The 24,426-nt window shown below is 46.7% G+C and overlaps 3 protein-coding genes across 12 annotated transcripts; all 3 read left to right on the forward strand.

Moving 5' to 3' along the window:
- Nucleotides 1–525: 525 nt before the first annotated feature.
- On the forward strand, nt 526–8,395 carry LOC108631560 (synaptic vesicle glycoprotein 2C). 6 transcript variants are annotated; one of them, XR_003389973.1, is made up of 13 exons: nt 526–543; nt 3,487–4,152; nt 4,291–4,347; nt 4,431–4,592; nt 4,899–5,061; nt 5,243–5,364; nt 5,591–5,829; nt 6,063–6,283; nt 6,378–6,598; nt 6,744–6,903; nt 7,265–7,392; nt 7,529–8,271; nt 8,340–8,395. XR_003389973.1 is itself a non-coding variant. In XM_018035551.2 (12 exons), exons 2-12 carry the CDS (start codon nt 4,149–4,151, stop codon nt 7,582–7,584), a joined length of 1,533 nt encoding a protein of 510 aa, XP_017891040.1. In that variant the 5' UTR covers nt 563–1,015; nt 3,487–4,148; the 3' UTR covers nt 7,585–8,279. The 6 variants fall into 6 exon arrangements, 1 of the variants encoding a protein (XP_017891040.1); XR_003389972.1 differs by lacking the exon at nt 526–543 and adding an exon at nt 563–1,015; XR_003389974.1 differs by lacking the exon at nt 526–543 and adding an exon at nt 563–1,015 and having other exon boundaries at nt 3,516–4,152.
- A 795-nt stretch (nt 8,396–9,190) lies between these two features.
- On the forward strand, nt 9,191–10,574 carry LOC108631564 (transmembrane p24 trafficking protein CHOp24). Its single transcript, XM_018035555.2, has 3 exons — nt 9,191–9,429; nt 9,604–9,950; nt 10,028–10,574. Exons 1-3 carry the CDS (start codon nt 9,300–9,302, stop codon nt 10,175–10,177), a joined length of 627 nt encoding a protein of 208 aa, XP_017891044.1. The 5' UTR covers nt 9,191–9,299; the 3' UTR covers nt 10,178–10,574.
- A 2,812-nt stretch (nt 10,575–13,386) lies between these two features.
- Nucleotides 13,387–24,225, forward strand: LOC108631659 (protein Wnt-5b). 5 transcript variants are annotated; one of them, XM_026819079.1, is made up of 9 exons: nt 14,809–15,399; nt 16,662–16,893; nt 20,183–20,264; nt 22,700–22,965; nt 23,089–23,269; nt 23,339–23,450; nt 23,526–23,628; nt 23,719–23,886; nt 24,013–24,225. In XM_026819079.1, the coding sequence occupies exons 2-9, from the start codon at nt 16,716–16,718 to the stop codon at nt 24,198–24,200; spliced, it is 1,278 nt and encodes a 425-aa protein (XP_026674880.1). In that variant the 5' UTR covers nt 14,809–15,399; nt 16,662–16,715; the 3' UTR covers nt 24,201–24,225. The 5 variants fall into 5 exon arrangements, with proteins under 5 accessions (XP_017891247.1, XP_026674880.1, XP_017891244.1 ...); XM_018035758.2 differs by lacking the exons at nt 14,809–15,399; nt 16,662–16,893 and adding an exon at nt 13,387–14,370; XM_018035755.2 differs by lacking the exon at nt 16,662–16,893.
- Nucleotides 24,226–24,426: the final 201 nt, after the last annotated feature.

The raw sequence follows: 24,426 nt of genomic DNA on the forward strand, positions 1-24,426 counted from the left end.
TCTCCTAATACACGTTCTCGACCAGTTTTCCTACCCTCGAAAAGAGACACGGTTCAGAGGAAGAATCGAGCAACACGCGCGACGATCCGCCCCCACCCTGTCAACAGCACCGCTATATTAACGGAGTGTAAGACACGTTATAGTACAATCTGACTGCAGCCCGATCCAAGGGACGAATCGTCGAGATGTGCAGTATCTCGTGCAAACGCGGCCGTAGTAGATGCCCGCGATTCGATCTTTCAACGAAGAAAAGAACCAGCTTCGAGTGATCGCATCGATACACCGACACGTGCGCGCGCGCGCGATATTTTGGTCACCGAATTAAACTCGTCGCGACTCCGATTCTAGCCGAGGTTGTCCCTATACGAGTTGTACAAATTATATTTCTCATTACACGTTGTTCGTCGGTGAACGAGATTAGGGGAAAGTCAGCGAGAACCGAAAACTTTTATGAACGAGAAACTTTACGAACGAGCAGATCACCCAGAGGTACGTCACGAGTATCCGTCGAATTTCCGAGGCGAATTTGATCTGGGAGATCGGGTAAGATTATGCGCGAATATCCAACGAATTCGCACGATTCGGTACTCGAAAATGAAAGAACGGCCGAAACTTAATTCGTACTTGGAGCTTTCTCATCGCGTTGGTAAACGACCACGTCGAAAATCTCCTCTTTCGATCGGACGCGTCCTTTCGGCTGGTCTCATTATTCGTTCGAGACGTCGACATTAACGGTGGATCGTAACGATCATGATCGGCGATCGTGGCCGATGGCTGCGTGGCACCGATGACGGAAATATTGGACTAGCGATCGAATATTTGGCGCGAATCCATACGGCCGACGACGGCTTGCCAAGATAACGCGTTTGCACGATGCACGAACCTGAGGAAAATTACAGGACGCGTCGCTGATCCGCGATTCAGACGCTTTAGTCGTGGTTCATCCCTCCTCACACTACCCCGTTCCTCGCTCGGCGGATCGCAACAAAACCATTTACTGCTAATTCATCGATCGGTAATTAATTTCAATCTACTAGCTTTTTTATCAGCTCATTACACAAGACCGATCCTTCGTTTCGCAACTTGTTTATCTAAATAATTTCGATCGTATCACGGCCCGCTGCTACTTCGGACAAAACCCGTTGATTCGTTGTTTCTTTTAACGCGTTTGAAAACGTTATGTCGTTCGGGTTTTCTACGTACGTGCGTGTCTAGCGTCTGGTATACAACGAAATTATCATCGTCGTCGTTGTCGTCGTTGAATTATGTAAACAGAATCTTGGCCACGGTCCGAAGAAAAACTCTCATTCACCTGCCGCCGAGAGGGTCGTGCCTATTGATCATGGATCACGTTCGATCAGCCGAGGGAAATCTCGAACGGCAGACTACGAACGACGATGGGTCGAAATCAAGGGGAATCGATGCATCGATGCGTACATTTAATTCCTCTTCGTTTGGAAATTATTAAAACATCTGACGGGGTTACGGGTAAAAGGAACGATTCAGGATACACCTAATTCAAACGTCGACGTCGAGTAACAACGTCGAGCGAAACGGATCGTTGAGAGCGCAAGGTTCAACGTGGTTCAACGTCGATGCGAGGTTTGCTCGACGGAAAGCGCAGACGATCGCAGAACGACGATCGCAGAACGACGATCAATTCCGACTCAAATTCGTTCACGACCAGTCAACAATTTCTCTTTTCGCGGATTTTTTTTTTTTTAACGAATTTTTGTTCCTCGTCCCATGAAAACGACAACGTCACCTGCTCAACCGATTTATGGTCCCTCGTTCGAGTAATCTACCGTTCCTCGCGGGTTTCCCCCGCAACGTAACTGACGGTGATCAGCGATAATAAATCCCGCGATACCCGTTTGTTTTCGCATTACCTCACTTACTTCCTGGTACATCTCGGTACAATCTCCAAAATTGCTACAATCTCTCGTTACGATAATCCGAATGCAATAAAACAAGTTAAACAAAACGATTGACGCTGTCTCGAGTGAATTAATTTACAAATCGGCTTGGCACCAATTCCAATTGATTTCAACGAAAGAAACTGACGCCAAATAGAATCGACTAAACTCCTGATTCAGCTTTTAAAGATATCCGTACTGTAGATAGACGTAGGACTTGGTATGTACCGTTCATATTTAAGTTTCACTGATGTAAGGTCCGAAATCCTGGCAGCTGATATACCAAGAAACCAATTGAGAATGAGAATAATTCGTTCGACCTAGACCTTCCGCTACTAGTCCGAACTCTGATCAAATTTTCTAGACCTCTCGATTTGAACAACTCGAAAGTGTACGTCGCCGGATTTCAATTTTTTTAGAAAATTTCAATGTGAAATGTTTACAAAACTTGTCACACGCTTCTCATTATACACAGTCGACGATACTTGGTACCAACGATCGTGTTCAGACATGTTGAAGCAGCAACGTTGAATCGAACACGATGTCTGGCAATATCGAAGAAAATCTCGACGACGGCACGTGCTGGCCAAAAAAACATGCTCACAGCGAGCCAGCTACGGAACCGATCGAGTGAGATTTCTCTTCTGATACGATCATAAATAAGTGTCATAAAACGGAGATAGGGAGGCGCCGATAAAATAACGATCGAGTTGCGAGCTTGTTTTGATAAAAATAATACTCGTTTAGGATGTTCGCAACAACTTGTGATTCTTTCGTAACAGGCGGAAGTGGAGATAGGTACGTAAGCATCTCGACGCGCAATAAAATTGATAAAACCATCGAAATACTCACTTTTTTAATGATGCATCATCATTTTCGTCGTGCTCTGTTTATCGTTTAATTACAGCGACCAGCGATGACTGATCGAACTCTAGACTCAGTTTATGTCACTATAAACTCTGCAGAATGAATGTTGGTTGGTTGGTTGGTTGGTTGGTTGGTTGGTTGGTGAGTCATCGAGTCATTGTTGGTCCAGACCCCGTTGACATTCGTTGGTCGAGGTCCGACATACTTAAAATGGTCAAACATAAAATTCGCACGGACCAGCATCGATCGATCCAATCGATAATAGTCGTTATTTCGAATTGTACCAGTTTAGACATGCGAAACAGCGTGAAAATGAAATCCTGTGTGCAGACTCGCTATTTGCACAGCGTGCACGCGTACACACCCTGCGACTCATCGTATCATAAATAACGAAAGCATGGCGTTGGGTCTCTCACGCACATCGAAATCTCTCGAAGGCTCTGTCCCAGAAAGTGTTACCTTGTTCGTCGCGTCTCGCTCTCGAAGCTGATGCGCGACGGTAGGTCGGCAAACAGAAGGAAATCCGTGATCCCGATAAACACCCGTAGTTGATACCGAAATTCTCGCATGTAATAAAACTCGCACAAGCGCATTCTAATCCAAAGCAATCAGAAATCCCGTGATTCGACCGGGAACCTTCTCGCGCAACATCGTGTTCGTCTCTTAAGCGTTCATCTTTTAAAAATTCGCAAATTGTAAAAAGGGAGTGACGGAGTCCACGTTCACATGTAGAAAACGTGAACCTCGACGTTCCAGGGACGAGTACAACATCGGGTACAACAAGAAGACGAAAAAAGCAGATCGGCCAGGAGAGACGGAGACGGAGACGAAGAAAGCCTATTATCTTATCTGTGGGTAATGAACAGCCACTGCTGAAAACTGATATATGCCGAAACGCGATCGATAATTTCGACAGTAGCCCGTTAGCCACTGGTGGATCGTGACGATCCCCCATCGACGATACCCGACGTCGCCGAAACCTTCAGGGGATCGCAGAAACCTTCAGGGGGTGGGAACGAAGGAGAATCGACAGCATCGATCGGCCGATATCGAAGGAACGAAGAAAGAAACGGCGGCAAGAGAGCGAGACTTTGTCGAGGGATCAACAGCGAGGATCTCTCGGTGGAAGTCATCGTCGACGTACGCGTGGACGATAAAGACGTCGATCAAACACCACCGAGTGTTTACCAATGAGCGTGGCGTGCAGTGGTTGCGCACGAGGACAAAACCGTGGAACACGCACGGGGAGCAGACAGTGCTGCGCTTTGGCGACCGGGGCCCTCCGAATTCCTCCAACTCCAACACTACCTGACCTGTTCATCACCTCCCGTGAGATCGAGCATCGCAGCGACGTGATCATTCACCATGGGTACGTCGTACGAAATGACCAATTACCATTATTATCATTAACGCTGCTTTCGCAAACAACATCTGCTCGTGAGCTTCAATCGTGAGCTTCGATTCTAACCCAAGTCACCTGCTAATAAACTGATCTGTTCTGCGACAGGGCTCGACTTCTTGGCAGACGGAGGTGCCGATTTCGAGCACGCGATCAGCGTAACAGGTAAGAAGAAGCCAGGTCAAGTGTTTGGGTGTCAACACCCAAACAATTTTTTAATCGGCCAAACGTTTTTTTTTTTTTAACAGGGTTTGGAAAATTTCATTACATGCTGCTGATGATATGCGGCTTAATTTATATGGACACGGCCATCGGGGTCACTATACTGTCGTTCGTGCTGCCGGCGGCTCAATGCGACTTGGAAATGGATTCTACGGCCAAAGGTTGGCTCACGGCATCCCCGATGCTAGGCAAGTAGTTTTCTCTCCATCACGCGATAGATAAATAAAATAAACGTGGTCGCTTGGTGTCGATCGGGTTTCATTCTGTTTAACTCGCGTCGTATTCGTAGTTCTACTTGACGTTCGCGTCGACTCGACTTGGCGCGCGAGAACAACCACCAAAGTCTGACTAAATTTTCAGACGCGACATTCTCGAAATATTTTCGAAATATTTTCGAAATATTTTCGAAATTATATTCAATATTAAACCGAATAAAATATGAAAATACCAACTCGTACTGTATGTACTAATATCCGGGATATATCGTTGGCCAGGTATGGTGGTCGGCTCTTACATATGGGGGTGCCTGGCTGACACGAAGGGAAGGAAGGTCGTGTTGATCGCCACTTTGTTAATGGACGGAATAGTGGGCGTGATTTCCGCGTTCGTCCAATACTTCTGGGTATTCCTAATCTTCCGTTTCTTCAACGGATTCGCGTAAGTAACACGATCAAACGAAACTTTAATTCTCTCTCTCTCTCTCTCTCTCTCTATCTCTCTCTATCTCACGTTCTCATTCAAAGGAGCTTCGGAAAAATTCCCGAAAATCCGATTTTTTTTCGTTTTCGTTTCTACTTTTATTCCTTTGTTCTTTTATTGTTTTATTTCATACATACAGCGTTACGGGAGCTATGGGAATTTGTTTTCCGTATTTAGGGGAGTTCCAGCCGACAAAGTATCGCGAAAGATGCCTTTGTTGGATGGAAATGTTTTGGACCGTCGGAGTGATAGTATTACCGCGTAAGTAATGAACAAAGTGAATATTTCAAAAATATAATTTGAACAGAGACCGAGCGTCAACGATTAAACTTAAACTCGGTTCGGAGACAAAGGCCACGCGTGTGGCATTGAAATCAGTGGAACTCGCGTAACGGGGAGAGCGAGTTCGAGAAATGCTCACCTGTTCAGATTCAAGCAAATCGATTTGCGAACGATGCTCACAATGACACCTTCTGTTTCTGTCCAGTGATCGCGTGGCTGATCATACCGATGGACTTCATGTACGCTTCGGACGCGTTTTACTTCAAGTCATGGAATCTGTTCGTAGCGCTGTGCGCTCTGCCTTCGTTGATGTTGGGCCTGTGGCTGTTTGCGTTCCCGGAAAGCCCCAAGTTCCTCCTCGAGTGTGGCGAAACGGACGCCGCCCTCCAAGTGTTCAAATGGATCTACGCGCAGAACACCGGTGAAAGTCCGGACTCTTATCCGGTAAAACGAATTTTGCCAACAAAAATCTGCCAAGTCGACGCCGCCGCGCCGGTCCAATTCTAATTAAAGAATCTAATTCCGTAATACCCGAGTCTTACACGATTCTACAATTTTGAACGCGAATCGTTTGAAACCAGAACGATTCCTCCCGTAGAATCTTGTTACCAACGAATCACGTTACCAACGATCGCCTTGCTCTCTTCATGCTTTCAACCGTTCCCCCTTCCGTTCAGGTGACCTCGTTGCAAGAGAAAACGAGGGACAAAAGCACTCGGTCACTGAAGCTGCATAAACGGAAGGACCTGAAGGTGTTTTTAAAAGAGATCACGGACTTGACAGCCACTCTATGGAAGTCACCGTACGCGAAGAACACGCTACTGGCTTGTGGCATACAGTTCGGCCTCACCAGTAGCTACTACACGCTCATGGTGTGGTTTCCAGAATTGTTCACCAGGTAGGTCAAATTGCACCACCGATATATTATCCCGCGCTCGTCGACGCGACCAAAAAAATACGTGACGTAAAAAACGAACCGTGAACAATTTCAGATTCGAACAGTTCGAACACGAGAATCCTGGACAGACGACCTCGGTCTGCATAGTGTCGGACCAAACGGGTAACAACGGGACGCTCGTCGACCCGTACGGTTGCGACATGGTGATAGCGCCGAACGTCTATTTGCACACCGTCTACATAGGTCTCGCCTGCATTCCCGGCTCGATCATCCTACCGATCTTCGTTCACAAGCTCGGCGCCAAATTCTTTCTGAGTAACTATCTGTTTATCGTGAAATCTGTCGTGGTCACACGACTCATCTTATCGTCAGACAAATAAAATTTGTGTCTATTCGAGGTCTTCATAAGCGATTACGTGCAAGACTTCAATCAGACGTTGACGTTGACTTTGAATTTCAGTCGTGTCATTGATGGTGTCTGGCGCCGCAACGGTGGCCTTCTACTACGTCACGAACGCAACGCAGAATCTGATATTGTCCTGCGTTTTCGAGGCACTCACGTCCCTCGGTATCTCGCTAGTCTATTGCGTGATCGTCGACATGTTTCCGACGAATCTCAGGTGAGCGAATCTCGGCCGCGACTAATTTATTAAGGGGAAACGCACGCGACGGGAGATTTACGACGACGGCTCCCGTCGCTGATTACTTGATGACGTTCGAGGTTGCGTCGTATCGTGTATGACACATGGTAAACGTTTGCGCGAGACTTGAGATATTTACTCAGTTGCATCGTGTCCTATCGCGATACTTAGCTCTCGAAAACAGTCGACCGAAAATCCACTTTCAGTCTCGAATTCTCGCGAATCGACCGAAACAGAATCAACGGAACGAACGTCCCTGACAACAATTTTTAGTCAGTTCTTTAGAACGCGGTGTCGCGGATAAAATGGCAATAGATAAGAAGAATCAATGAATTTTCAGAGTAATGGCTGCGGCTTTGTCCCTAACTATGGGTCGACTAGGCGCACTAGTTGGTAACTTGGTGTTTGGCTACCTAATCGACATGGCCTGCGTGGTACCAATAATTCTGTTTGCAGCATTTCTGTTCAGTGAGTATCAACTGTCCGACGGAGATCCCCCGGTCAGTTTACTCTCGAGTCGAATCTGATTATCGATTCCGTGAAACACCTTACCCGTCGCACAAGAGTTTCTTCGAGGCATAACTGTCCATTCGAACATTTTCAGTATGTGGATTCATGTCCTACCTGCTACCGAAGACAGGAAAGGAAACGCTCGAATAACGATCATGCTCAAAGAACGACTCCTGGAGAGAATCAACGAGCGAACAGAGTACTTTTCGGAACCGAACAAGGGTGCGGTCGACGAGAATTATTCAACTTCATACGAAGAATGGTTGAACGCGTGTCAAATTGTTGTCAGAATCGTTAGACCGACGACTTCGTCGTCGTCCGTGCGTTGCCAGTGTTGGCCATTGCATGTACGCTCAAGTATGCTGCACATTATTTCAGTTTCAGTTCAGAGTAGTTAACAATTTGCAGTTTCAGTAATTACGACACGAACGATCTTTGTTCAGTTTTTTTATAAGATTTTCATCGACGATCTCATAAAGAAACTGTCTTTTAATTTTTTCAACCTCATTCAGATTCGTGTAAATATAGCATGTATTTATTTTGCATATGTAAATACGAAATATTCGGATTCGATGTAATTAAACTTAAGCGAATAAATATGATTTCGAGAAATGTCTGCTCACACTGTCAATTGGACTCATTTGATCGTACTTTGCGTCACGATCTGTTCGATCCATTCCTTACCCACCCAAAAATACGGAGATAGTAAACGCCATAATACAAGAAAGCAATTTTTCACCGTCGATCGATCGGACGACAATTTTCCGAAGTAGATTGGATGGACGGTGAAAAGAAAAGGACGAGTTAGAATGTGTATGCCTGCTTAACAGGAGCACCGTAAGTCGATTACCTACCTGCCCGACCCGCCCATATCTAGATACTTACATTGAATTTTTATATTAAAGGGAAAGCAGACTCACACACACGGCACGACGGTACGTACGGGCTCTCATCTGCTCGGATGCAAGGCCCTGCGGGAGCCGCCCCGGGACGACTCCACACACCCGAGTTCAACATACACAAACAGTTTCTACGTGTGGAACCTATCAAGTACTCGAGTACTTGAAAAATACTAGTATTTAAATACTCACTGTGCTCGCCAAACAAGTATAAAATACAACCGGTCACCCGTGCCGCTTCGGATCTTCCATCCCGGCATGACTGACCTGACCTGAGTGACCGGAGGAAATTGAAAGCGTGCACTCACTGTGATAGAATCGTTCATCGATGCCAGGAACCATAGCCACCAAAAGTCGAGGGATGCCCGGAACCGGATGCTACCAGGAAGAAGGACACTCTAATCAGACTAAATGAATTCTCTTATTAATTCGAATGGTGCAAGTTCGAATGCAAGAATACAATAGGACAAGAATAGAACATTGTAAAAGTACAAGCAACGGTGGTAAATACATTCCCGGTATTCCGGAAATGTCCAACAAGTAGTTTAAGCAAACGGGTCTTTGTCAATCGGCGTTAATAGCGAAAGTCGGCGAATAATAGTGCACGAATCTAATGCTTACACTTACGCGAGGTAATGAATGCGTCGTAGGTAAACTTCTAATTGTAAACCGGTAACGATCACGTGCGTACATACAATATGACTTCACGCTAGGACGAGCACTGGAGTACATATACAACATATACAACGCGTATATCGAGCGTGCACATACCCCAAGCGACTTTACGGTTACGCGTGGCGCCATCTAGCGTTCAAGATGATCTAGCGACCATGATCACGTGGCGCCTACTCAGCTTTACTGACTGCTGCTTCTTTAGAAAGAACCACATAGGCAGGCGAGAAAAACGCGAGAAACTCGTGTCGGTCGTATGTCGTTTGTAATCGGTACATATTGTAATTTAATAAAATGAGGTGGCTCGTCTTGTGTCTATCTCTCATCACATTCTTGAGCTGGAGTGTCAACTGCTATTTCATTACCGTGGACGCGCATGCCGAGGAATGTTTCTTCGAGAAGGTGGATGCTGGCACGAAAATGGGTTAGCCTCTTTTACTTCTTCGACAAACTGTGGATATACTTATTGGAGACAGCAAGTCTCTATCGTTAGCTCAACGATTTTTAACAGCGAACTTTAACATGTTAATACGTATTTTAGTACAAACTAGTATCGCAATGAAATTAAAACAATTTTGTATGATCTGTCGTCTTTCAGGGTTGACGTTCGAAATAGCAGAGGGTGGATTCCTAGATATAGATGTAAAAATATTGGATCCAGAAGGAAATATAATTCACCAAGCTGATCAAGAGAGCAGCGGTAAATATACGTTTGCTGCGCATTATTCCGGCCTTTACACTTACTGCTTCAGCAATCAAAAGAGTAGTATGACGCCAAAAGTCGTCAAGTTCAATATGGATATCAGCGAAAATGCACAACTGCCCCTTGAGAATGCATCAGACGGAAAGAATGCCGAAGATTCGAATCATAGTAAAATAGATGAAATGATCAAGGAACTAAGTACAAGTTTATGGAGTGTGAAGAATGAGCAAGAGTATATGCAGGTAATTTATGATCGATGTGTGATCAGCATTTATATGTACAACGATCAGTTTTGTAGCGTCGATTAATCTTGTTTCAGGTCCGAGATCGAAATCACAGAGCTATCAGTGAAAGTACAAATTCTCGAGTAGTTCTCTGGACGTGTTTCGAAGCCATCGTTCTGGTCGCTATGACGATAGGACAAACTTTATACTTGAAACGATATTTCGAAGTAAGACGAATCGTCTAACTCGCAATAATAAAATAATCTATCAGTTGTATATTTTTCTCGATGTGATTAAGTTATAATGGAATTAAAAGATGTCCACTTTTTTTTAAAAATAATTTGTTTCCTTGTGAACGTCGACGCGACAAAGATACGTGTAGCCACGTGGCATGGTCACGTTCCGATCGCTACATCACGTCCTATTCGGCAAACTAAAAATATAAGTTGTGCTTGAATCGCAGCAGGGATATATATTGTATAAATATCGGACCATCATCGTCGACGATCGTGCGTCATCTCCGTGTCAACGATCAACTCCGCAGAGTTATTACTTTCATTAAATATTTTTACAGAGTGATTGCATTTATATAATTGTACAGCGACACATGATATACAATAATAAACATCAAAATTAATGGTTCGATCGTTATTGAAGAAACACGAGAGAGATTTAGATAGTGATATCGATGAAAAGAATGAGAAATGAAAGAATGGTCGGATCCATTTTTGTACCGGAACCGACTCTGTCCTCGTCGGATCATTCACGTCTGATTCACGGCGAGAGGAGCCGTGAGAATAAATGAATGAACTAAGAAGGGGTGGTAGGAGCACCCTTCCGGTGTTCACCCCCCCAGGGCACTTAACTCAGAAAGGCTCATTGTCCGCTCCTTCTCATTAGATGCCACCTACCAGTTTCATCGACCCTACACAAGGATGTGACAATACTGTGTGGATGCTTTTTTTTCCTCTCCTTGTTGATCTGTGTAGCTCGAGGAAACGAGACCGGATTGCATGCCTCGGTGTCTGCTCTAATCCCGGCCATGATTATACTCGAAAGACAATACTTTCCGTGTCCGCCCCATTAGTCCGTGTGAAACTGTGTGAAACTGTGTGAAACTGTGTGAAACTGTGTGAAACGTCGGAATCGCCGGGATTACGCCGCCGCTCCCTCGTTGTCACTTGGTTCGTTCGCTCGTTTTTTCGTAAAGATAAAGAAAAAGCTCGAAAAAGAGCAATACGATATGTGTATGTATGTATGTACTACATGCAGCTAGTTTAATCGTTACTAGTTAAATTTGTTCCATCCGTTTTGATAATCTCTCAACGGGTAATGATTTACGATACGTGCAATTGATTATAAACTGTACACACGACAGAGTCATGTCACTCGGGACATTGTCAATGATTCGTTGACGATCTTTTTCACACCGGTCCCGACGACCGATGCGTTTAATCAACGGTTTAACAGATGATGGATAATTATCGAGTTTATCAGCGTCGATCCGGCTTCGTCTGACGGTCTCCGTCGTGGTTGTGAACGATCGAGAAACCCAAGATATACAGTCGTAAGTTCATCGGCGCGATACGCGACGGCGAGGACATGCCTGATTATAATAAATGTTCACTCGAGTGTATGTAATTACGAATTACGCATCGTACAGTTTACCGATCTCGTTCCCTGTCTTTTTATTTTCTAACGAGTTTTGTTTCACCCGCGATTACGGGCCTTCTCTGACGACGACGACAGGAGAGATCGTCAATTACTCGGCGCGGACTTTACCGTGTCGCGCCAAGTTTTTCTCTTGGTCGTTCCCTTTCGCGTTGAAAGCGGTTTACAGGCTGGGTTATTGTACACAAATCGATTGTTAAAGCGGCAAATGCAGTTGTTTACTAATTACTATTGTGCGAGAACGTACCACGACCGTTCACGACCACGTTGAACGGAGTCATTACGTACGGAGGGATTTATACAAATGTCTTGCGAACATTTTTCAACGTACCAATTATCGTCTCATAATTCTATTCGATTGTTCGACCGTGATATAATATGCACCGCGTCCTATAAAAACGTTTGGGTAATTTCTGACTGGCTTCCAATTATTACCTTTCGTTGGGCCGGTGAAAGAAACTGCTCTATAATTTAACGCTCTGGTTGGCGCGTGTGTTCTTGACAAGAAATATGCAAATTTATTAGGGTAATTGCACGATGCTAACGAGGGGTTTGAACGTATAATTACCGCCGTCGTATCAATGTCCAAACGAATTCGGTCGTCTCAAAAGAATTTCTAATGCCACACCAGCCAGTTGGTATCGCACTCGGTTGCGAGAGAGATAATTTTCATATACACGTTTATGCATAGGTACTAGGCGTTGGTCGCGATGGGGAGATATCCGAAACAACACTTTTGCCGCTGATTCGTTCAAAGTGATCGCGACCCGATGCGATGACATTTATCATCCGATCGTGGAACGAGATTCACCGCGGGCCGAGTCAGATTTATCGAGAATACGTAAAGGTCCGATCCGAAGAAGAAAAAAGGCTAGTGCTAATTAACGAGAGCGATTACACGTAACGGTATAATTCAAAGAAAAAGAGAAGGGTCGGCGAAGGGTGCTGTGGCGCAAATAAACGACTCTGCCCGCGGAGCATCAATCGAAATAGCGAGGTACACGGCTCGTTTAACGAGACATAATGTATTCGTTACGCGATACAATCGGCGTGACGATCATTATTATTATTATTATTATTATTATTATTATTATTATTATTATTATTATTATTATTGAACCCGATTCAAAATTTATTATTCGAGACAACGTACTATCTGCTTGAACAATGCGCGAAATCCGATTCAGCGACACAATGAACCAGCAGAAACTGGAGAATTAACCCGTTCAATTGCCCGAGCAGATCGCGTTTACATGTAAAACAAGCGGTTTATCGTGTTCATCGATGCGAGTACTTAAAAGTCTTTTCTGCCTTCCTTACTAACGACTACCGACCATACGTACGTACATATGTATACGTCCCGAAGGGAGACTACGTTCTTTCTTTCCCACCTAAAGAGTCGAAGCGATCGAGATATCTGAACCGAAACAACGTATAATATGACGTATTGCGATTGTTGAAAATTGAGAGATCGTTGCCGAAGAATAAGAGGCCCTATCCGTTTCGTTCCGCGGAATTCGACGGGGAGAAAATGAGACGCGTGTAGTCGAATCGAAATCCTGCTCGGGGTCCTTGGCGAGAGAAGAAGGGGTTGTGTTCGGGCAAGGGAAAAAAGAGCTGCTAATTGACACGAGCGATTGCACGTAACGGTATAATTAGAGAGGAGAATACGGAGCCCGGAGCGAACCGGTGCACCGTGCACCGATGAACCAATGAACCGGGCGCAGAGAGCGGCGAGAAGAGGAAAGGAAGAAAGAAAGAAAGAAACAGAAACAGAAATGGAAGCAAGGGAGAGAAGCAGTCAAGTTCCGTCGAAGGTAGCGATGGGCCGTCGCAGGTTTTCTCCTGTCGCGAGTTTCCAAACAATTCACTGTTGACCGCAGCTTCTTTCAACCGGTGACTCGTGTCACGGTGATTTAAAAGTTACTTACACGCGTCTTACTCGCGTCGCGTTTTCAGTTTCTATCGTTTTTGGATTTTGGACTAGCAGCAGCAGCAGCAGCAGCACGATGGGCAAGCGATTCGACCGCGGCTGCTCGCGGTGCCTCGAGGCCATCGCTAGTCCGAGGGGGCTCCCTCTTCGAGAGAACGAGCAAGAGAGACCGATCTTACAGCGCGCAGGATAGACGAGGCAACGACGCGACCGACAACCAAACGTACCACCGTCGCAGTCTCTCATGGATTCTGCCTGCACTCTGCGACCATTCCGCAGTAACACGTCGTCGAGGTCGGTTTCGCAGCCGTCCTTCGGTCTCTCGCCGCGAGCACGAGCCGGTACACCTCGAGGATGCTTCGACGGACCACGGACCATCTCACCGGTGAATCTTGACTCGGTGGCCACGAATTCAGAAGATCACGCGATCCACGGAATTTCGCGTGCCAAATATGGTTCGAATAGGTTGAAATGTTTGGCGGCCGGTGAACGCAGGACCTCTTCGAAGGATATCGAGAATCCCGGTGTATCTTCAAACGCATCGGTACGTTTCGAGCGACGACGTCTCTGCGCCGCACCGCCGTGCCGTCCCGTTCGGTTTCGTTTCCGTGATCGAAGAGGATGACAGGATACGACGAACAGGGTCGAGAGGATTTTAACACGGCGAACCAATACCGTGGACGCTTCGACGAGTCGCGGAACGAGTAATCGTGCTTGAACAAGTCGGATCTATCGTGAATCCAGTATGTGTCGTTTGCCAGTCGTCAGTGTTTCGAGCGACCGTTTCGGGTGACTGGGTGACACTTCTGCGACCTGCCTTGGTTCGGCAAACAGGTGATTACACTGTCTCCAACTTTCTTTTATTCTCCATCTTCTCTCGCCTCGTGGACCGAACGCATGAATCGAACGAGGCATCGTTCACTTTTAATTTCGTTTCGGACGTGCGTGTCGTCGTGATCGACGCGAAATTTCAAAAAGCATCCCGCGCGCGCTGTCCCCGTTGTTCGGCTCTCGTCGACGAACACGAAGGAAAATAAGAAACGGCGAAACGGCGAAACGGCGATCCCCCCTCACCGGGTACCATAATTAACTCGTCCTTAACGACTTTCGACACACCCGGTTCATCGACTAATCGTTTAATCGGTTTCATCGGCTATTATAATTAGACAACCTTGTCTTTATTATTAACGTAATTACGATCTCGATTCGATACGACTATAAATACTACGCAAGGAGAGACTCAGTCGATCAGGATGTACATTCGCAGTCTCTCATGGATTCTGCCTGCACTCTGCGACCATTCCGCAGTAACACGTCGTCGAGGTCGGTTTCGCAGCCGTCCTTCGGTCTCTCGCCGCGAGCACGAGCCGGTACACCTCGAGGATGCTTCGACGGACCACGGACCATCTCACCGGTGAATCTTGACTCGGTGGCCACGAATTCAGAAGATCACGCGATCCACGGAATTTCGCGTGCCAAATATGGTTCGAATAGGTTGAAATGTTTGGCGGCCGGTGAACGCAGGACCTCTTCGAAGGATATCGAGAATCCCGGTGTATCTTCAAACGCATCGGTACGTTTCGAGCGACGACGTCTCTGCGCCGCACCGCCGTGCCGTCCCGTTCGGTTTCGTTTCCGTGATCGAAGAGGATGACAGGATACGACGAACAGGGTCGAGAGGATTTTAACACGGCGAACCAATACCGTGGACGCTTCGACGAGTCGCGGAACGAGTAATCGTGCTTGAACAAGTCGGATCTATCGTGAATCCAGTATGTGTCGTTTGCCAGTCGTCAGTGTTTCGAGCGACCGTTTCGGGTGACTGGGTGACACTTCTGCGACCTGCCTTGGTTCGGCAAACAGGTGATTACACTGTCTCCAACTTTCTTTTATTCTCCATCTTCTCTCGCCTCGTGGACCGAACGCATGAATCGAACGAGGCATCGTTCACTTTTAATTTCGTTTCGGACGTGCGTGTCGTCGTGATCGACGCGAAATTTCAAAAAGCATCCCGCGCGCGCTGTCCCCGTTGTTCGGCTCTCGTCGACGAACACGAAGGAAAATAAGAAACGGCGAAACGGCGAAACGGCGATCCCCCCTCACCGGGTACCATAATTAACTCGTCCTTAACGACTTTCGACACACCCGGTTCATCGACTAATCGTTTAATCGGTTTCATCGGCTATTATAATTAGACAACCTTGTCTTTATTATTAACGTAATTACGATCTCGATTCGATACGACTATAAATACTACGCAAGGAGAGACTCAGTCGATCAGGATGTACATACACACACACACACACACACACACAGGTGTAGAGAAGAGCGGCAAATTTCTACACCATAAAAGTGATTAGATTATGCGACCATACGTTACGTTTGACAAGCAGATAGGTATCGAAATATGGGATCGTGGTCGAATACGGCTCACTCGGGGCAGGGCAATTTATTCTGGGAACAATGTCCCGTTGAATTTTAAACCGGCGGCAGCGGCGACGGCGGCAGCGGCGACGGCGTTATCGGAACTAGTTCACGTAGTTTGAAAAACCGCGACTGCTCTATCTGGTTCCGCGGCACGTTCATAAAATGGAGAAACGTTCGGTATCCCGACAAATAAAATTGTCGGGACCGTTTAATTGTGTCAGGGTTTGCAAGATCGAACAAATCCTACTCGTAATACATCTTAATTGAACGTGTCGTCGTCAGATGTAGAGAGATTTTACGATAATACGTTGTACGTCGATACGTCGTTCTTGTATATAAAAATAATAATAATTAGTCCGCGTGGTCGTTATTACGACCGTGGTACACCGTTATCTCGACGCACGTGCATACACGTACGTATGTTATGTATCTATTTATGAATGAACGAGCCGCCGCAGGTCGCAACCTTATCTCATCAGTTTCAAGTTTTTCCTATAAAATAATATATCGGTAACTGCGCGATAACTGCTCGAGACTTGCGCATTAACCAACACTGATTGTTTATGGGCCACGAGTAACGTTAATCGAGTGGCTCATGCTCATGCGAATTAATGAGGCATCAATCCCGCGCTGCGATTCATCTCCGATCTTAAATCGAACCAATTAACGTGATTTCCTTTCGACCAACGTGTCAACAGGGCAACGTTCTCTCACCGAACACGGTTCTGTTCGCGTAGCGCGAACAGAACGAGATGGAACCAGGCGAACGTTCGCAGGCCACGACGACTTCCTCTCGACGATCGTTGCGCGGCGGTGATTCACAAGATCCGAGACAGATTAATTGCCGTACACTTTTAACGACGCGACGCCCGGTGCTTCTACTTCCGATCATCGCCGGCCGTTGCCATTGCGCAACGAGTAAGCGGTCAGGTGAAACGCTTTATTTCCTAGATTCGCTCGACTGTTAAGCATCGTAACTTGGCCACCGACAAACTCACTCAAGTCCTATGATATCCTCGTAACGCGGATAACGTTTAATACGACATCAGAAACGGTAAACGCGCGCGTGTAAAATCTTCGGACAGCCACTCGAGCCTCATCGATTCGAAACGGTAATTGCGATCTCTGCAGCTGTGCTTCTTTGCCTCTGTTCATTGTCGTTTGCTTCTTATCATAATTGCGATTTATTCAAATCCCACACGGTCCACACCGTTCAAATCTCCGTTTATCTCCCGTCGATCTCTACCACCTGCCCCCTTCCTTTGTCCCAGCATTCTCTCCTCCGTCCTTTTCCCAGGTCCCTTTTCGTCCGACGTTCAATTCGAACCTTTTCGTTCGTTCGTTCGTTCGTTCGTTCATTTCTATGTTTCTCCTCTTCCTGTCTTCAATTTTCTCCTCGCATTTCTCGTAATTCCTCATCGAAACCTCGCGCGTACAATTTTTTCAGCTCTCTATCCGATGGCACCATTATTTCTTTCCACTTCTCCCCTCCCTGTTCTCTCTCTCTCTCTCTCTCTCTCTCTCTCTTGTTTCGATCCATCGAGAGTCCTCCGCACACCTTTCTCTCCTCTCGAGCACGCTCTCGTTTTCTCATACGCTCGCGTATATGTATAGCGCACAAGTCTATACTGTACCCACCCGGTCGAATCCCTATCCGGCGGCGACTGCATTTAAGAGAACTCGTCGTCCTGCCTCGTGTAAATCCCGACCCGGCGGCTACTCATCGTCGCCGTTGTTATCGTTGTTGTCGTCGTCGTCATCTGCCAAGTCGTTCAAGCTTGCCACCTTTTTCCTGACGCTCGTTGGAAACGATTCGCTGTTTAAAGTGGTCTCGGTATTTATGGATGTTTAAACACGCGGAATAATGGACCCGAAAGACAGGCTCGCGTGTCATTTCGCGAATAATCGCGGTATTCGTTGAAATAGCAGGCATAATACGTATCTCGTGTCCTCGCAAAGTATTCGATGTTGGTGTCGCGATTCAAACAAATAAATCATAGTCATAAACCTGTACCTCGCCGAGCTACGGTCACCGTGCTCTGTTCGAATTTGAACAGGTTTCAGTAATATCGATACTCGCCAGTAATTCTCGTAACATTCACCAATAATAATAATAATAATAATAATAATAATAATAATAATAATAATAATAATTGATAACGGAAACTGATAATTTCATTAGTTTACTAGCGTTGTTGATCGTGTAGAGAAGCGGCGCAGGCAGCGGACAAGCTTCTACGACCAGGAAACATTATCGTAATTTCGTTGCCGATAAACACACGCTCCGAAGCCGGAGCCCACTACGCCTACCTACCTACGGTTGCACGCGGCTATACACGGGTACTCGGGACTGGATCGGGAGAAAGAAAAAGAAGAAAGCAAAGAATTGATACAAGCGGACGGGAGAGCATTAACATCGCGGTTTAATTCCTGTTAGACTCGTAATTACGCGGCCAGTGAGGATATGTGTAAATGCTCGCGAAAGATGTACGCGCCGTCGCCCGTACCCTTCGCAAATCTCACGGGACATTGTCGGAAAGTGACGAACGCGGTCCCCCACATCGGTAACCGTGTCGAACGTCGTCATCTTGGTCGGCGTAGTTTGGATAAAAAGGAATCGCCGCGTTCATCGTTCCTCGGTACACAGAGACAGAGAATGAGAAATGTCATTAGGTAGAGAACAAAGTCAAGTATCGATACCGCGGTCTAATCGTTGCCAACTCGTCGCGTTCAGCGTAGTCTCGTTCTGGTCTGGATAGCGTGAGGCCGCGGTCTTAAAGATTTGCACCCAATTATCATCGTTAAGCCGCGGGGATGTTACCCAAACGGTCACAGTTTCTCTCGTTTCCAAAGACAGTTAGAACGTCGCGCGCGCAGCTTTAATACTGGATCGACGATCCTTTACGATCGTTACAGCCAGCTGCGCGGCTTTAACACAGGATCAGCGACCAAGACCGGCTGATTCAGTAACAAATGTACCGGTGCTGCTCGCACCGCCGGTCACGTCTTGTTCAACACACCAGCGAGATACTTTATCGCTGATAATTCGAAGCCGGCCTCGCTCAGGGACGCGCTCAACGCTCAACTACACACCATTTACATTCCCGTCATGATCACAAACGGATTTTATACGCCGGCTAACTAAATTCTGGCCGATCGCGTGCTGCTAGATGCACAGGTGACGCGCATCGCTTTAGGGTATGCGCGCCCGAACCGCCACTGACTACTAATTAGACGAGGACGCGTTCTGTTCGCGATCGCTTGTCTATTTTCACAAGTGAACGCGTTACGATCGCGGTAATTTGCCAACGTCGGGACAGCTACTCAAAAAAAGCTCTGTATTTAATCCGTTCGACGGCACTCGTACGGAATCAAAAGTTACCAAATTTATGACCCGTCATCGGCGTACGTCGACTACATGTACCAGGCAGGCCGATGCGCGCCGCGCCGATCAGCCACCCATCGCGAATCGCCGCCGAGCAAGGTGCGCTACGCGGAAATCGATGCTGCCATACTTAATCGGCCCTCGGAGCTTTTTTTCCCGGTTTGACGCCGCGGCACACCGTCGTTCTCCGTCGTTCTCTCGATCTACGACGAACGCCTGCCTCTTTTAAAAACCAGTGGCAGAACGGGAAAGTTTTCACGACTGATCGAGTTACCCGAGATCGTCAAGCTCCTTGTCGAACGAGACGATTCTTCTTTATTTCGACGTGTCATCGTGTCAGAGTTCTATATCCAGTTTGAAGAGAATTTTCAATACGGTTCATCCGAGTCTGTATAGTACACGTTATTGTACAATATCATCGTTAAGCGAGCTCTCAGCTCTCCGGTCCGGAAAGTTGAGAGTCACACAGATTGGACCGGTCACCGGTTTACTCTACTCGCGCGTATCGTCGCAACAGCAAGGAGACTCTCGGGCGAGCCGCTTCAGGAGCGAGCAAGGTGTAACGTCGAATCGATGTGCCATAATCGTCTCGACCGAGGTGTCTCTCGTTCAAGTCCCCGCGGCGGCATGGCGCGCGGCGTCAGCCGTGCTCCAGCCCACGAAACTGGTACTACTCGTACACCGTCGCCGTACCTGTGCTCACGCACTCCTTTTCTATACCGGGTGAGGCGTAGATCCTCACCCGACCCGACGTCCACAGTTTCGTTTGATGTAAGCTACATCGTTGAAATATTGCGATACCATTTGAAACTTTTCTTTCAAATTATTTTCCAGGCAAAATGGTTTCCGGCAACCTGCTCATTATTCTGAGATTATCACTGCTCGTCGCAGCATCGACGATGCCGGGGACATGGATGTGAGTATAATAAACGCATTAACAAACGCGGGACCGTTTTCAAAAAATAAGAATGAACAAAGGGAGAGGTAAATGCTCCGTGAAATTCGCGTCCTACACGGAATCACCTAATTACTCGAAGGAACGATGATCACGTGTGGGGTAATCGATAAATTAATACGTCGGGAAGAGAAAGGCGCGATTCGCTACCCCTAATCAAATGCCAAGGAAAAATTGCCCACGCAGCCGGTGTAATTTATAGCTCTTTGTATACGGCGAGACGAAATCGCCTCGTGGGAACACGATCGAAAGATTTTTCGTAACGTCTCTCTCTCTCTCTCTCTCTCTCTCTCTCTCTCTCTCGTCGTTCCCAAAGTCACCCCGCCGCCGTCCGTCGGCACGGTGTGTCCAATTCTGGAATCAGCTCACTCGCCCCCCAAGTCCTAAATCACACCCCTGCTTGCCCGTGACAAATCACTGAATGGTTCCGAGATCGCCTATAATCTTTCATCGAACGGAATTTTCGTCCTGACTCGAAGACCTACACGGTCCATTTTAATTGGATTTTCGTAAAGATCGTGCCGTTTCTCGGTTCGGCCGTTTCAATTCATGGGATAACGTCGACAGATGATCATTACTACCGCGATCTCTCTCTCTCTCTCTCTCTCTCGTCAGAGAGACGGCTTCCGCAGGATCACCATAAAAGTTAATCCTTTTTACGTGGGCTCGAGGACTCCTATCTACTCCGAGGTTCACTGTCGGGAACCTTTCCTTGAGTCGGACGAAACTTGCATCGTGCGAGTGAATTACTATTTTGTGCGTTGCAAATTAACTACTCTGCATCCAGACGAAAACGTGATAACACGGACAAAGGAGGAACGATAGAGGAATTGTCCAACAAAAATTAGTCCGCGCACACTTACTCGCTGCCCGTCGCTGCCCACTGGTATCCGTATATCCAAACGACCCTTTAAGTCACGAGCGAGGACCGGCGTCCAGATTAGATTCCGGCGATCACGCGTGCGTTTAACTCGAGGTTGATTCACGCCTGGACTGTTCCGTTGTTTGTTCGCGACGATATCGAGGACCGACCGGATTAAAGGGCATTCTGCAGTCATTTTTCTCGTCCCACGTTGCTCTTCCCGCGAGACTTGTAGACCTTGGACATTTCTTAAAGTCCACGGTTTCCAACAAACTTGCTAAATTCTCCAAAATCGTTTCCAATAAACAATTAGACCTTCTCGTTTCATCGATTCCTTGTTCCTAACTCGAAAACACCCGCTAGACGAAACCTTACGGCCGGTACAATCTTTTAAAAGAGACGGGGCATTACTTTTTGGGACGACACGAGACGCGACGGAACGCGCGGCCTACCAGTGCCCGATGAATTCGCGTGGGCAGAATCCTTCGAAATATTATCGTCCCCTTCCCATGATTCCACGCGTCATTGTTTTAGGGGAGAGTGCAATGCAAACCTGATAATATATCACGACCGTGTTCCGGAATATTAATGTACTCTATTATGCATACCCTAGCGTTGTACCACCGTGGCGTATCGGACATTAGGACGAAAAACCTTCATCTCTCGAACGGATACGATCGGCTTTTCTCGAATTTTCATTAGTTCAAGCTACACGATTTCTCTTCGCATTCATTTCGATCACATTCATTTAGAACATTTACTTTCTATTTGTCCGTTTTCTTCTTCGCGGATATTTATCAGCGATTACTCGAAACGCTTCCATCACGGATACAATCTCGAGCAACTTTCCCCCGCGATAAATAGAGAAACCGCAGTAAACAGCGTTCGTTCGTTCGTTCGTTCGTTCGTTCGTTCGTTGTGGGAATTTGTTTTGAAGCGCGCACGAGAAGAATCGATTCGTTTTGAGAATGGTCGAAAAAAAGACCCCCATCGATCGACGCGTTTCTATTATGTTTTAGAACAAGACCCAGTATTATCCGAACTGTAGAGCATTTCTCCTATTGTTTCCCACGCGTTGCTCCCATCGATTCTCTTTTATAGTAGTCGCGGAGCGATCGCCGATATTAGACCGTTCGAGTGTGAATTACCCGACCCGTCGCCCGTACGTACACGTATACTGTTCGTACCGACTGCTCGGCTGTGCGACCGTTTCGAATTTCAGATTGGTCTCGACCCCAACTTTTGTCCGTGTCGACGTTCCATCATCTAGCACGGTTGACTCGTAGCGAAGCGTGTATGCCATTAAAAGTCACCGAGTCAGGACCGTTTGCTTTTTCTCCCCGAACTTGTATACGTAATCCGCGTAACAAATGCGTTTATGCACCGCTCGCGTCTACCGAATAGGGAAAGGTCCTCGTCTAATCGACGAGGAACTGAGACGACGACGACAACGACGACCACGGTTGAATTCTCGTGAAAATTGTCGTTCGTTCGTTCATTCAGAATCCGGGTTTGTGAATCTCTCTTTTTACAGAAACGTCGGTCTGCAACACTTTCCACAGCTAGAGACCGCTCAGATGATAGAGACCTTCGACGTGGCAGCTTCCAATATTTGTCACGGGTTGAAAGGATTGTCGCAAGGTCAAGGGAAGCTGTGCCAGCTGTCCGTGGACCACATGCCGAGCGTGGCGAAGGGTGCCAAGCACGGGATTCTCGAATGTCAGCACCAGTTTCGCGATCGTAGATGGAACTGTTCCACGGTCTCCGACGAGTCCGTCTTCGGACCTCTGCTCAGAATAGGTAAACACGTTTACCAGCCAAGGAAAGATCGACGAGCATCCACGCGGTTCCATAGTAATCTTGTTCTGTTAATTCCGAATTATCATATAATCATCTCTCGTTTGATCCTCCATTGATAAGTAGCAAGTAGAGAAGCGGCGTTCGTGCACGCGATCACAGCTGCAGGGGTGGTGTACTCGATCAGCCGATCCTGCAGAGACGGACAATTATCCTCGTGCGGGTGCTCGAGGAGCAGCAGACCCCGAGATCTGAAGCGAGACTGGATCTGGGGTGGCTGCGGAGATAATCTCGAATACGGTTACAAGTAATTATACATATACGATCTCGGATATTCGAGACCAACGGGTATTCACAGACTTCCGTTTCGTTTCAGATTCACGCAAGCGTTCGTCGACGTGAAGGAAAAGGAACGCAGCTACAAGAGAGGCAGCAGGGAACAAGGCAGGAGCCTGATGAATCTTCATAATAACGAAGCCGGCCGCAGGGTAACGATTGCTTGCTAAACGATTGACGATAATTCGAGATCATCTTGTTTTAACGATTGTACATATTTTCGAAAGGCTGTTATTAAACGATCGAAAGTAACGTGCAAGTGCCACGGTGTTTCTGGGAGTTGCAGCCTGATCACTTGCTGGCAGCAACTCGCTTCGTTCCGAGAAATTGGTAACTTGACGTCCCGATGATGTTCCGTTGCTGTTCCGTTGCTACCGGTCTATCTTATATACAACATAATGATGCATCATGTCTTTACAGGAGATTTTCTCTTGGACAAATACGATGGCGCAACCGAAGTCAGAGTAAACAGACGCGGTCGTCTCTCTATGCGAGATCCAAGATTCTCGTTGCCTACTGCCAACGATCTAGTTTACTTGGACGACTCCCCGAATTACTGTCTCCCTAACGAGACTCTTGGCTCGTTAGGTAATCGGCTGTGTTTCTTTAAGTCGTTAAGAGTCTCTCCATCTTATTCTTTTACTTCGAAGACTTTCAAATAACACGATACCAGTTCTGGTTTCATACACATACGTTATCTGTTGATACGTCTAGGTACGAACGGCAGAGTTTGTAACAGGACGTCGTCCGGCATGGACGGATGTAATCTTCTTTGCTGCGGTAGAGGATACAATACACAGAAATCAACGGTGAAGGAAAGATGCGAGTGTAAATTTCACTGGTGTTGCTACGTCGAATGTAAGACTTGTGTTAAAAGCATAGACGTTCATACTTGCAAATAAAACTGGACCTCTCAATCGTGCCGAACGTACCACTTGTCATACAATTCTGTTCGTGTGTGTGTGTGTGTGTGTGTGTACTCTCTTCTCAACATTCCTCCACGTGCGTCGAACACTTTATAACGGCTGTACTCTATTAAATAATTTATCAATATTCTCTTTTGAACATTTTCTCCAACTGTCAAAATGTGGTAAACCAGTAATAGAGGTAACAGCTAAAACTAAATTC

This window comes from Ceratina calcarata, unplaced genomic scaffold (assembly GCF_001652005.2).
Source record: "Ceratina calcarata isolate Rehan_Ccalc_2016 unplaced genomic scaffold, ASM165200v1 scaffold92.2, whole genome shotgun sequence".
In the NCBI taxonomy this organism is placed as follows: domain Eukaryota; kingdom Metazoa; phylum Arthropoda; class Insecta; order Hymenoptera; family Apidae; genus Ceratina; species Ceratina calcarata.